We start from the raw sequence: 15,000 nt of genomic DNA, 5'->3' as shown, positions 1-15,000 counted from the left end.
AAAATGTATTGTTTTTCAACATAATAATAATGTAAATCATTTATACCGTACTTATTCCATGTATAAACAGCTCTTTACAATACAATATCAAAGTCACAATTACAATATGCCATTCAAAACACATTCATACAAAGAAGAATAAAAACAAACATAAAAATTAAACTGTTTTCTTATAAAAAGATTGTCAAATCATGACACAAGCCACGATGACACATATAAGTCACTTCAGCACCAGTAAAAAGGAGGAAAATGGGATAGTCAAATATTCTAGATTTACAATTGAAAGCACATGAGAAAAAGTAAGGCAGAGGAGAATGGCTCAAATGGGAGACATGTAGATTCCAAGAGCACACCATCAATGTACTTAGTCTGAGATCACCTAAAAGTCTCATTCAGACACAAGCACAGAGGAATACACTCAATTACCTCCTCCCAAAACTAACATTATGCATTTGACTGTTTCCCTCTTTGCCAAGGACCCTGGCAAGGGCCAGGACAAGACCAACCAAGACAAAGACAGAGCAACTCAGAAAACAGATATAGCGGGATAGAAGACACAGCAAGTGACCTCCTGCACAATCATAAGCAAGGTTGCCAATTTAAGAGGCAAAAACGAACTGAACTTTTACGTAAACACATATACTGACGACCCCTTTCTGAGTGCTCAACTCCAGTAAAAAGACATTATATGTATTGGAAAATAAACTGAGGGTTTATAACATACTTAATTCCATAAATATATGGAAAATTGGCAACCTTGCATATGGATTCTTAATGGATTAATGTTCCAAACAAATAATTTTTTTAAAGGCATAATCTTTAAAACAAGCCACTATACAAAATGACCTACTCGTCCATAGAGTGTGTGTAGAAGACTGTGTCCTGTTCTGTCAGCAACAGCACAACACCTGTGTGCTTGACCTCCTTTTCCAAACTTCAAACTTTGACCTCCAAAAGCTCTCTGATAAATTTTACCATTCTCCAAACGACTGAATGGCATTCCATAATTCTCCAACTAGAAACAAAACAAAAGAACAAAAAACAAAAGAAAGAGATTTATAAAAATTGCTATAAACTAATGATGATTGATGAATTCAAAGACATGCCCAATCTCAATTTTACTGATAACATCATTATGAAACCATCCATTGCATTTCACCACCAGTCACATACATATTGCTTTTACTTGTGTTGTTATAAATTTTATGGAAGTTAAATCTATAAGGGAGAAAAACGACAAATGTAAGAAACGATATAACTAACCTCGATGACAGCTTTTGGAGCTTCTTCGCACATGTAATGAATGGCATCTTGATCTCCCAGCCAGTCAGAGCCCTTGACTGTGTCGTAGAAATGATATTGCCAGTGGTCCTCCTCCATGTGGCCAAGGGCTGCATTGATACCTCCCTTTATGAACAAATACAAAGAATAAATAGAGTTATTAATTCCCATTCCAGCCAGAGATGTGATTGTCCCAAAAAAAATTCTACAACAACTATGAAGGGGGAAAACAAAATTAAAAGATTAAGAGTAAGAGAAGTAGTATAACATTATTTATCAATCATATCAACAAAAGGATAACATTATATATTTATTATTTTATTTATTTAATACATCAACAACAAAAATCTAAGAGTGAAATGAAAAAGTTGTTCCTATCACAATCATCCTGAACTCCATATCAAATGTTACTTCTTTATATATATAAATAGAAGCTTTTAGTAAGTGGATAAATTGAAGTAAATAATCTATTCCTTTAACAGAGTTTTTATCACTATCTGTTCCATTTCTTTTTTCTATTCTCTTCTTTCTTCTTTCAAAAACAAAATTCAGCAAGACAAAAGTACTCAAGATCTGCCACTGGCCTCCTCAAACTAAAAGTTTATACAGAGAGAAAAAAATCCCTAGGGCCTCAGCCTGCAAACTTGTAACCCATGTAGTGAAAAACTGAGAACATTGGTGATCAATTACTATTGCCTCAAACACCAGACGGCAATAGAGGGGATTGATTGAGTGAGAATGAGTTTGTGGAAAGAAATCCAAATTTGAATTGTAAACATCTGTGTCAACCCAAAAAGCATCTTTCTTATGTGGATTATCATTTTAACTTTAAAATTCTTTAAAATTGATATACTGTAGTTCATCTTGGCCATAAATCAATTTCTGAGGAAATATTCAATTATTTTTTAATCACTGTCTTTCCACACTATCAGTTTTACAGAATCCATAACTGAAAGAAAAAAAATCGGAATCTAACTTTGAAAGGAATTTGTCCCATTAAAAAAAAAAAGGTCTGATCCACCCAAAATTAAATAAAACATGGCGCGCAAAGCTCTTAGGTAGACTTCAGTGTTTTGATCATCTGATCGTGAAAATCGAGACTTCATAGTTTGATCTGCCGAAAATCGATATATATATGAGGCGACGTGACCTTAGTCAAAATGAGGCTGTGCCAAAATGTAGTCTTAACAGCCTTCTCCACAAAAATATTCCATTAACAGGCTATTTGGAAAAACTAAGAAAAAAATATGTCTCCATCAGTTACTCTGGATCAAATAATGAAAAATAATCCCAAAAAAACTGACGATCTAGAATCAAAATAGTTTATAACCTTTAAAAACTTTTGAAAATCCTTTGGAAAACTATTTCTCTGCTATTCTATTGCAGCTTGGTTGCCAGTTTTTGGTTTAATTTACATGATTCAAATGATAGAAACGGATGTAAATGAATTTTTTTCCTTAAATGTTCCAAATAACTTATATCAGATTATTTTTGTGGTGAAAAAGCCACAAAAAACGACCTTGTAGCACAGCTTCATATAAACCGATGAAATCTCCATCCAAGTACTGATGCGGTTATGTAGTCTTGTGGTATGACACTCGCTTTCGGATCGGAAGGTCCTGGGTTCGAACCTCGCGCTTGGCGCATAGTTGAGTCCTTGGAAAAGGCTCTTTACTCACATTCTCTCACCGTACTTAGGTGTAAAACGAGTACCTGGCCGTTAACAGTGTTGTCTTTGTCCGAAAAATTGTAATATCGCCTAACAGGCGTCATGTCCCGTCCTACATGTTAAATGTTGCTGTTAACCAGGGACCCCTTGTAAAGCGCTTTGATCACATTTAGTGGATATTGCGCTATATAACGCTCAAATTTTTATTTTTTTTATATTGATAATGAGATGTGGCCTAAGAGAGCAAACAGCATAAAAACATAGCATCAGACATTCTTCTTACCTGTGCTGCTACTGTGTGGGATCGGGTGGGAAATAGTTTGGTGATACAAGCTGTCTTGAAGCCTTCATTAGCAAGACCAAAGGCAGCACGGAGACCAGCACCTCCGGCACCGACCACCACAGCATCATATTTATGGTCTACAACAGGATAATCCCTGGAAATCTTTGGTGAAAAAAATAATAATTTAAAATGTTACAAACAGGTTTCCCTGGACGACAACAACAACAATTACACTAATGATAATAATAATAATAATAATAATAATAATAATAATAATAATAATAATAATAATAATAATAATAATATAATATAATAATAATAATAATAATAATAATAATAATAATACTGCTGATGATAATAATGATGATGATTATAATAGAAACAAGTATAATAACAAACATCTGAAAAGGTGTGCATGTAACAAAGCCAGACAAAGCAGAAAGACAAATAAAACAAAAAAACAAAAAAACAAAAAAAAACAACATCAACAACAAAAACCATCGCTAAAGATCAGCCTGCCTCCACTGGGGACCGAACATCAGAGCTCTTGATTACCAGAAAAACATGCTACAACTTCAATTACAACCACATCACAGAGACCTCGACTAGGGACCGAACTGCAGACCTCCTGATAACCAGTCAGACGTGATATTGTTACACCACAGAGTAACGGTAGCACATCTTACCAGTTGAGACATGCTGATTTTGTGGGTTGGTTCTTTTCTCCCTTGCACTTATATTCTTTCTGTTTTCTCTGGCACTGTTTTACACACAGCTTCTCAAACCTTTATCCTAGTAGTATCTTAATAACTTAATCAACGTGTAATCATCCTAAGTGGTCTAGTGGTATGACACTTGCTTTCGGATCGGAAGGTCCTGGGTTCAAGCCTTGCTCAGCACATAGTTGAGTCCTTGGAAAAAGCTCTTTAGTAATATCCTCTCACCGTACTCAGATGTAAAATGAGAACCTGGCCGTTAATAGCGTTGTCTCTGTTGGAAAAAAATTGTAATTTCGCCAAATAGACGACACGTCTAGTCCTACATGTTAAGTATTGCTGTTGGTCAGGGACCCCTTTGTAAAGCGCTTTGAGCATGTTTAGTGGATATTGCGCTATATAAAAGATCAGCTTTCTTTTTTATAAATCCTAGTATCTGAAACTCAATGTTATGTCGCCTTACCTCTGATGAATTGGATACTTTTGCATCTGTGTTCCTCCCATGGATACGAAAGTGGAAATCTCTTGTGGATGATGCAACGACAGGTTTAGCTAGGTTATATAACTGAAACAAAACAAAAAGAGAATGAATGGGTTACAAGCCAATGCCCATATTTATTAAACAAGCCCTTTCATTAATTTCATTATGATAGTGGGAATTTCAACTATAAAAGGATTGCTAATCCATATTTAAAAAATTAAAAAATTAGTCCCTCAGAGTTAGAGCCATTCGGCCCATTGAGCCGGAGTTTATCCCGGTTTCTATAGCGTGAAACGGACAATAGCAATTGCTTGCTATGCTATCCTTTGGATAGGGCGCTAGTCTATCGCAAAGAAAGTTCCACCAAATCTAACAGGCCCCAGCTACCCAATCACTGCTGGGTGGACAGAAGGTCAGAAAAAAAAATCTTGATTGCACCCAGGATCGACCTCAGTCCCTTTGTGTGTGAGGTGAGTGCTCTACCAACTGAGCTATTGGGAATCCATATTTAGGTTCATAAGAATTCATTCATCACCGTCTCATGTCTGACTTCTTTCAATGACATAAATTATTTTAAATATAAACCAGGGCTCTCAGAATCAGAAACAAGCATATATAACAGTGATAACAGAGCTGATGGTGACAAAAAGTGAAAAGGAGGAAAATTGTTGCCCCTATTTAATCAACATTAACCCCCACATTTATTTACAGCAATAGAAATGATAAACTATCATTTACAGTCACACAGTCTTCACTGATCATTTATAAAGATTTGCTGAAATGAAAGGGAGATGATAATTTCGCCAAAAAAATATTTATATATATATAATTCCTTTTTTTTTTTTAATTTAAAAAATGGATATCATGAACATCGAAAAAGATGCTGAAAAGGAGAATATTCTCTGTCTGTCTCCAAAACAGCGGATTTCTGCAGATCCATGGAAAAATTAACAGCACCTATACAGTTATACTATGAATTTTATTTTCTTCTTAATTATTAGTCTAGCAAGTCAGATGTACCAACATTGTTTAACTTAAATCATGATACTTTAATATCTAATACCTGTAGGGATCTCTAGCCGTAAACAATCGTACGGCTAGTGACCTTGGCAATGGTCATTCCTACTTCCGCTCTGCCTCGTCCCGAGCTGACCCGGCTCATATAAAGCCGAGTGGACCTCTCGATAGGACACACTTCACACTTACCTACAGACACTTACCTACACACTTCACACTTACCCAGATACACACTACACTTACCTACAGACTACCTACTGCACACTTCAAGCTCTACACTAAACTATCTACCATACCATATCTGTTGTGACCATACCTATCTACCATTACGACTAGCTAGATTCAGGGTAAGCTATATTTTTATACTTTAACATTATCTATTTAATATCTAGTTTTAACTCAGTAATTCCGTGATTCACCAGCCATCTGGACCCATCCTAGCCATGGAGTCCTACAGCCAGAATACCGAGTTCTGGCAATCACGGTAGTTACTACAATGGCGTCACGAGCGAAAACTTTTTTCTACTTTTTACATTATCCATTTTATTAATTCCTACCGTCGTATTTCGTTGAATGGGAGTTCGAATTTCGTTGATTTTTACCGTGTGAATACTTCGTTATTTTTCATCGTGTATTTTCCACTATAATTCTTATATTCAATCTTGAATGAATTCTGTGCTGTGATATTGGTGATATTGATATGTATGACCACGCCCCCTTCCCTTTTCTTTCAGCTGTAGGTAATTTCAATTCGTGAATTTTGTTTGATCGTGTCAAGGTCGTCCTTGTCCTTGACTCCAAGGTCACACCTGTCTGGTGACCTTGTGGACGGTGTCATGTTTCATGATTTTTTTTTTACATTTGATTTATTTTTTATTTTTTTTTATTGGAAATATTTTTTGTTTGTTTTGTTATTGCCTATAACTGTGATTAGTGATTAGTTCATATCTTTGGTGATTTATTGTGAATTGTTGTGATTTGATTTGTCCTTAACTTGACTTTGATTATTGCCTATGACTGTGATAGTTGTATTCTTGTGATTTGCTTTGTCCTTGACTTGACTTTGTTTATTGCTTATGACTGTGATTAGTTGAGTTCTTGTGATCTGTTCTGTCCTTGAATTGATTTTGTTTGTCCAGTGCTACATTGTGATTGTGGTTACTCTTTCTATTGATTTTATTATATATCTTCAGTTATTCTTTTTCTTTCACACACCTTCCTCTCCTGAGAGGATCCCTTAGTGATTTGTGTGGTTCATTTTTATTATTTTTTAAGTCTGTTTTTTTCTTCTTGATTTGTTGTTTGATGATCACTCGGGCCCGGCAGCATGGTGCGGTGAGATGTTGGAGCATAATCCGACCATGGCTGCGGCCTTGGGGAGTGGTCTATCTTTTAACAGACCGTACCTATTTTCATATTTAGTATAATTTTGATTTATTGTTTGATGGCTACTCGGGCCAGGCAGCATGGTGCGGTGAGATGTTGGAGCATGATCCGACCATGGCTGCAGCCTTGAGGAGTGGCCTATCTTTCAATAGACCATACCTAATTTTTTATTTTAGTATTTGTATAATTTTGATTTATTGTTTGATGGCTACTCGGGCCAGGCAGCATGGTGCGGTGAGATGTTGGAGCATGATCCGACCATGGCTGCGGCCTTGAGGAGTGGCCTATCTTTCAATAGACCATACCTAATTGTTTTTATTTAGTATTTGTATAATTTTGATTTATTGTTTGATGGTCACTCGGGCCAGGCAGCATGGTGCGGTGAGATGTTGGAGCATGATCCGACCATGGCTGCGGCCTTGAGGAGTGGCCTATCTTTCAATAGACCATACCTAATTTTTTATTTAGTATTTGTATAATTTTGGTTTGTTGTTTGATGGTCACTCGGGCCAGGCAGCATGGTGCGGTGAGATGTTGGAGCATGATCCGACCATGGCTGCGGCCTTGAGGAGTGGCCTATCTTTCAATAGACCATACCTAATTTTTTATTTAGTATTTGTATAATTTTTGGTTTGTTGTTTGATGGTCACTCGGGCCAGGCAGCATGGTGCGGTGAGATGTTGGAGCATGATCCGACCATGGCTGCGGCCTTGAGGAGTGGCCTATCTTTCAATAGACCATACCTAATTTTTTATTTGGTATTTGTAAAATTTTGATTTATTGTTTGATGGTCACTCGGGCCAGGCAGCATGGTGCGGTGAGATGTTGGAGCATGATCCGACCATGGCTGCGGCCTTGAGGAGTGGCTTATCTTTCAATAGACCATACCTAATTTTTTATTTAGTATTTGTAATTCTGATTTATTGTTTGATGGCTACTCGGGCCAGGCAGCATGGTGCGGTGAGATGTTGGAGCATGATCCGACCATGGCTGCGGCCTTGAGGAGTGGCTTATCTTTCAATAGACTACACATGATTATTTGTATGTTGCTTGTCATGGATTTTAATTTAATATTTCTTTGAGCATTTAAATTTTGATTTATTGTTTGATGGTCACTCGGGCCAGGCAGCATGGTGCGGTGAGATGTTGGAGCATGATCCGACCATGGCTGCGGCCTTGAAGAGTGGCTTATCTTTCAATAGACCATACCTAATTTTTTATTTAGTATTTGTAATTCTGATTTATTGTTTGATGGCTACTCGGGCCAGGCAGCATGGTGCGGTGAGATGTTGGAGCATGATCCGACCATGGCTGCGGCCTTGAGGAGTGGCCTATCTTTCAATAGACTACACATGATTATTTGTATGTTGTTTGTCATGGATTTTAATTTAATATTTCTTTGAGCATTTAAATTTTGATTTATTGTTTGATGGCTACTCGGGCCAGGCAGCATGGTGCGGTGAGATGTTGGAGCATAATCCGACCATGGCTGCGGCCTTGAGGAGTGGCCTATCTTTCAATAGACCATACCTAATTATTTGTACCTGATTTTTCTTCATTTTTTGATTTGTTGTTTGATGGTCGCTCGGGCTGGGCAGCATGGTGCGGTGAGATGTCGGAGCATGATCCGACCATGGCTGCGGCCTAGGGAGCAACTATCCTGCAATAAACACCCCCATTTTATAATTGGTAATTACTTTGTGGTTTTATTGGTTGGAGGTCACTCGGGTCAAAGAGCATGCTGCAGCGAGATGTTGTAGCATGACCTGACCATGCAGTGGCCTACCAACCAATAGTGTTAGTTGTCTGGTTTGCTTTCGTGTGGCCACTGTGATTGGGCAGCATGGTGCAGTGACATGTCGGAGCATGTCCTGACCATGGCTGCAGCTGTGGAGATGACCACTCGGAAGCAACCATCTGATGATAGTTTGGATTCACTGAGTTTGATGGTCACTCGAGCTTGGTGGCCTGCGCAGAGAGATGTTGGTGCATTATCTGTTGCGACCAAGATTCGAGTTGGGGGACCTTATTCTCGATGAATCACATGATACATGTTGTGATGTTTGTGCTCGGGTCGCGCACCATGGGTCAGTGAAGTGTTGGTGCACGACATGGCCATGACTGCGACCTGGAGCAATTGTTTTGTTGTGAAGATGTATAGATTGTTATCATTAAATTACTCTGTGATCTTTACTCTATTATATACAAATGTTCGTATATTATATTTTTACAGAGCGTAGCTTGTTTGCAGCTTGATTCATTTGCTTGCTTTGGCATGAGCTTGGCCTAATTATATTGTTTTTGGCTTCATGCTTGTGCTAGTTTTATTACTTGGCTTTAAGCCCGCTTGATTTTTGTTTTGTGCTTTTAGCTTGCATTGATTGCTTGCATGGCGTAATAGTTCCTTAAGGTTACACTATGATTTGCTTATTTGTTACTGACACTGTTTCCCATAGTCTATTCTCAGAAGATAAGGATAATCGTGTCAGTGAATATCATCATGGTGAATAAATTCTAATGGACTACTGCTCTTTTGAGCAGCCCATGGATTATTGTCTCTGGGCAGACTGCCAGACAGTTCGTCCTGCCCTATCAGGAGAGTATAGATGACCAAGAAAGACTTCTGTAGTACCAAGAACATCGTTAAGTTTATGAAGTCTCTGCAGCCTCAGGAAGCCAATAATTATTATTTTACACTCACGGTGCCCAAAATGGAAGATACCTTCACTGATGCTCCAGAACCCAAGGACCCTTTCGATGCCGACGACCACTGTTGATATAAGAAATAAGGAAGCCTTGGCACTAGGAGACAGTGGGGATTCGAACCCAGCACCAGAGTGCAGATATGTAAAGAAGCCCCACCATCTAGACTTTATTCAGGATGAGGAGGGGCCTATTTGAATTCAACAAGCTGCCATTTGGACTCTGCAATTCTATAGCACCTACAGCAGAGTAATGGACCTCGTCTTGAAGGACTTACACTGGAACTCTGTCTTGGCCTACTTGGACGACATCTGTGTACTGGGGAAGTCCTTCCAGGACCACTTCAACAACTTGAGGGAAGTGTTCACCAGACTTCGTGCCTTCCAGCTGAAGCTCAAACCCAGGAAATGTGAGCTCTTCAGGAAAGAAACTAAACTTCTTGGTAGGAAGGTAGGAAGAAACCAGTTGTCTATGACAGAGGAATCAATTGCCACTGTACGGGATCGGCCAGCACCTACGTCCATTAAGGGAATAGAGAAGTTTTTGGGCTTAGCTTATTACCACCGCTTCTTCGTAAAGGATTTTGCCGGAATACCAGAACCCCTCACACAACTTCTGAGAGAGAAAATTTTCATCTGGGGTGATGAGCAGCAGGCAGCCTTTGAGGAGATCAAGCTACGCCTTACTTCCCCACCGATCTTGGCCATTCCCACTACGACAGGTCACTTCATCCTCGATACTGATGCTTCAGATTTCGCCATCGGAGCCGAGTTGATTCAGATCCAAGAAGAGGAAGAGAAGGTGATTGCATATGGGCGCTTCACCCTGACACCCCTTCAGCGGCCCTATTGCACTACCAGGAAGGAGCTACTTGCAATTGTGCGCTTTACCAATCACTTCCGTCACTACCTCTTAGGCAGCGAATTCACTGTACAAACGGATCATCGCTGCCCTACTTGGCTCATGAACTTCAAGAGGATTGAGGGCCAACTGGCTCGATGGATCGAAGAACTCAGTCAATACAACATGAGGATAGTTCACCGCTCTGGTTCACTGCACATGAATGCTGATGCCTTATCTCGACCTCCCACGACGGACACTTGCCAACACTACCGTCCTCACAAGGCGTTATCAGAACTGCCTTGTGGCGGATGCGCATATTGCACCCGAACACAGTAGAGATGGGGAACCTTTGAATCAGAAGTAGACAACGTCGTCCCCCTCGGGTCCCCTGACACAATTGTCACTGGGTTGGATATTATAAACGAGGGCGGACGTAGGACACAGCTCAGAAGATTGGATGACACTGCCCGAATGACGTCAGGAAGGAACTGCACTATTCCCCCTCGGGTCCCCTGACACAATTGTCACTGGGTCGAATATCATAAACGAGGGTGGACTCAAAGTGCGACAGATCAGAGGATCGAACAACTCTACCCGGATGACGTCAGGAGTGAGCTGTGCTGTCCCCCTCAGGTCCCCTGACACAATTGTCAATGGGTTGAATATTACAATGAGGGTGGACACAAAATACAAGTCGTAAGACAAGACGACTCGACACAAGTTGGCCTTGACGACATTGACATGGAGGATGTCAGGAAGCTGCAGTCGGATGATCATCACCTGCTATTATGGTTGAAATTAGGAGCAGACCCAGAAATGTCGGACTTGATGTTGTCCGGCCAGGAAGAAAAGTTCTACTGGGTGCACCGCAACCTGTTCTTCCTGATCGATGGAGCCTTATACAGAAGAGACGAAGGCCCACGAAACCTCCTTGTCATACCTACGCCTTTAACAAATTGATGTTAGGAAGGAATTGAGCACACCGGTGGAATTGGTTATACCAGGGAAACGTACAAACCCACAGTCTCCTGAAGATTATGTCAACTCTCTACAGCAGGGGTTAGAGATAGCCCACGAGACTGCGAGAACCACCCTCCGAACTGAGCTCAAGAAGACGAAGAGGGACTACGACATCAAAGCCCACGTCCATTCCTTCAAGAGGGACAGGCGGTTTATTACCTGGATAAATCGAATGTGAAAGGAAAGTCCAGTAAGCTGAAACCTGTATGGACTGGACCAGCCATCATCTCCACGGTCCTGACCCCCGCCACATACATTGTCAAATTCAGGAACTCGGAGATTAAGACAGTCAACCATGACCACCTTAAGCCATGTTGGGACCGGACTATCCCAGCCTGGATCCGAAAGGAAAGGGAGGCCATCGAGTCTGGCCAGGAAATTACGTACTGTACTTGTGGAAAGCCGGACGATGGAGACCTCATGGTTGCGTGCGACAGGTGTTTCGACTGGTTCCACGGCAGGTGTGTAAACCTGACGAAGAACCAAGCGAGGCAACTGAACACTTTCATTTGCCCATCCTGTTCTCACTAATCTTTTTCTTTAATCTCCGCAGATGACCTCTTTCTCACGGGATGTAACCCTCTTCCGGGATTTCCTGCGATTCCGAGAAGAGATGCCGAGAGCGGCCGGCAGGCGCTCTCCTCCGGGGCGTAACCCGGAGCACGCGATTCGGAATCGCAGGCAACCCTGGAGAAATTCCCGTAGACGCTCGAGGACTCCCCCAATCACCTCGAGACTTGGGAATAGATCCCGGACCTCCCCTGTCGCCTCTAACTCTAACCAGGAACGGAGGCCCCGTGACCATAGGAGACGGTCCCGCTCGCCCCGTCGGGCCCACAGAACGAGTACCCCGGCCCGACGGAGCCGCGATCGGCCTCCCAGCAGGCATAGGAGGGAGGACCAAGAGCAAGCCGACCGCCGAGACAGATCTCGCCGCCGCCGGGGGACTTCCGCAGCCTGCGGAATCAGCTTAAGAGGGCCAGGCAGGAGCTGGCCTCCCTCCGGACCGAGGCGGCTGAGGTCACCCGTCTCCGGGAGGAGAATAAAAGAATGAAGGAGAGAGAGCCCTCGATGGAGCTGTCCCTCCACAGCTCTGTCTTAGACAGCTAGGTGCTAGGGCGAGCAACCGTGTAAATAGATTTATTTTTGCCCCAGCCCCAGGAAAGGGCTTTCCTTTTATTTCGGCCCTAGGTAAGGGCCTTCTTTATTTTTTGTTTGGCCCTAGGAAAGGGCCTTCCCCTTTTTTTTTGTTGCTGCGCCCTAGGTAAGGGCTCCTCTCCTTTAGTTCACTGTAATACCGAGAGCTCCAGAAAGGTGCAGGTGAGTACCCCACATCCAGCCACCCTGCCCTTTTTGAGGGGGGAGCAGTGTAGGGATCTCTAGCCGTAAACAATCGTACGGCTAGTGACCTTGGCAATGGTCATTCCTACTTCCGCTCTGCCTCGTCCCGAGCTGACCCGGCTCATATAAAGCCGAGTGGACCTCTCGATAGGACACACTTCACACTTACCTACAGACACTTACCTACACACTTCACACTTACCCAGATACACACTACACTTACCTACAGACTACCTACTGCACACTTCAAGCTCTACACTAAACTATCTACCATACCATATCTGTTGTGACCATACCTATCTACCATTACGACTAGCTAGATTCAGGGTAAGCTATATTTTTATACTTTAACATTATCTATTTAATATCTAGTTTTAACTCAGTAATTCCGTGATTCACCGGCCATCTGGACCCATCCTAGCCATGGAGTCCTACAGCCAGAATACCGAGTTCTGGCAATCACGGTAGTTACTACATACCTATTGTACCAAATTTCCATATATAACAAAGAAGATGGAAGATTGTATACTATTACTATTAATACTATTGAGTTAGATTTATTGAGTAGACAGTACAGACATCCTGATTTTTACAGATAAAATAATAATAGTAATAGGTTTATAGATAATAGAATCTTATCTGTCATGCAGGTCAAAACAAGGCTCACAAAATGCTCGAGTATCTCAATCAATCAATCAATGCATGCCAACATTCTCAGCATTAGAAAGCTGTCATTATTCCCAGACACCCGTCTGGGAATAACCAATTTTCGTTATTGGCAGACCCTGTCTGGGAATAGGTAATCACAGCGGCATTTAGAACACCTGACTGAGAGTCGTGTAGTCTAGACGTCTAGGTATAGTCTAGTCTAGACGAGACGTAGACCCTGGTAGACAAGAGTTATTATGTCGACACGTACACTACACTTGTAGAAATTTGCAACAATATATTTATTAACAGAGCCTATATTAATTCAGAAAAAGCGGGAGGATAGATGAACAGTCCATAATAATAACATAAACAAGGTGGCTAAAATGCATCTATCTGTCTTTATATTCCCATGTTAAATTTTGAATCGCATCACAAAGAAAAAGAAAAAATTGTTACGAAACCGGTAGAAACCACAAGGTCAAGTATTATTGAATGAAATAATTCGTTTCTGTGATTGCCAGCAGCGTAAAAAAAGGAATTGGCATGTCTATTATAGCAATAGTTCCTATTCAATGCTCACTCGCTCACCAATTTAGCAGAAGTTGCCTTCTTCACCGTCAAACTTGCCACCGATGCCATTTCAGCAGACGTTTCCAAACAATAACACTGAACTTTCAAGGTAGGCGATCATCTGTTCCGGAAGTGGAGGAAGGGATTGAGGATGTCATAACATCTGACTTTTGGAGTACTCGAGATCGATACTCTTACATGAGATGATTGCCCACAAGATGAACGACCCCAAAATGTGTATGAGTGTTCAAAATATATTTTTAAACTATATAACAAAAAGATATATGTAATGAAGGGATACAATTAATGTTTGTTAACTCTGTAACACTTAAAGTAGTAGCACCCCAAATTCAGGTATCGCAACTGTATAATATCATTGCTTTGAGATAAAAATGGAAATGACTTAATGGCTCTGTCCTGTTTCATAAAGCATAAAAGGTCACATATTATTTTGGTTCTTATAACTTATACAATAATACGACTGCAACCTAACATAATAAATATGACATAACTATATGTTTTTTTTTGTAAGCGGCATTCAATTTGCAGTTTGATAAATTAAATGCATTCTGAGCAGAGCGCAAAATAACATAGGCCTAGCAAAGTGGAAGTTCTTGGAAAACTTAAACATGAGTAACCTAATCAAGTAAAGAAACACCACCCCACCGCGCTCACATTAACACACACACACACACACACACACACACACACATACGCGCGCGCGTGAGAGAGAGAGTGTGTGTGTGAGAGAGAGAGAGAGAGAGAGAGAGAGAGAGAGAGAGAGAGAGAGAGAGAGAGAGAGAGAGAGAGAGAAACTGTGCATTAAGAGGGCGGGAGGGAAATATATATAGTAAAGATTGTACATATAAGTGTGTGTGTGTGTGTGTGTGTGTGTGTGTGTATGTGTGAAAGAAACAAAAGGGAGACGGAGAGAGTGAGGTAGACACAGGGACGGCTGGTAATAATGGGCAGGGTGGGCAAATACCAGCCTGTTTTTTCAAGTTATATGCTGTATTACCAGGTCCGAAATAATCAAATC

General features: G+C 41.0%; 1 protein-coding gene across 1 annotated transcript in view; it reads right to left on the bottom strand.

Moving 5' to 3' along the window:
- The window catches only part of LOC144956936 (succinate dehydrogenase [ubiquinone] flavoprotein subunit, mitochondrial-like), a 23,092-nt gene extending 8,985 nt beyond the window's left edge, over positions 1-14,107 (bottom strand). The window contains exons 1-5 of the mRNA XM_078887769.1: positions 13,980-14,107; positions 4,413-4,514; positions 3,234-3,395; positions 1,264-1,407; positions 851-1,015 (exon numbers count right to left, since the gene is read on the bottom strand). Coding sequence (XP_078743895.1) covers positions 851-1,015; positions 1,264-1,407; positions 3,234-3,395; positions 4,413-4,514; positions 13,980-14,030 — 624 coding nt within the window. The 5' untranslated portion in view covers positions 14,031-14,107. The remainder of the gene's footprint in view (positions 1-850; positions 1,016-1,263; positions 1,408-3,233; positions 3,396-4,412; positions 4,515-13,979) is intronic.
- Between the last annotated feature and the right edge of the window lie 893 nt (positions 14,108-15,000).

The sequence above is a fragment of the Berghia stephanieae genome, chromosome 11 (genome assembly GCF_034508935.2).
Source record: "Berghia stephanieae isolate SIO BIC M18660-M18661 chromosome 11, UCSD_Bste_1.3, whole genome shotgun sequence".
NCBI classification, from domain to species: domain Eukaryota; kingdom Metazoa; phylum Mollusca; class Gastropoda; order Nudibranchia; family Aeolidiidae; genus Berghia; species Berghia stephanieae.
This window is presented reverse-complemented; position numbering and strand designations above follow the sequence as displayed.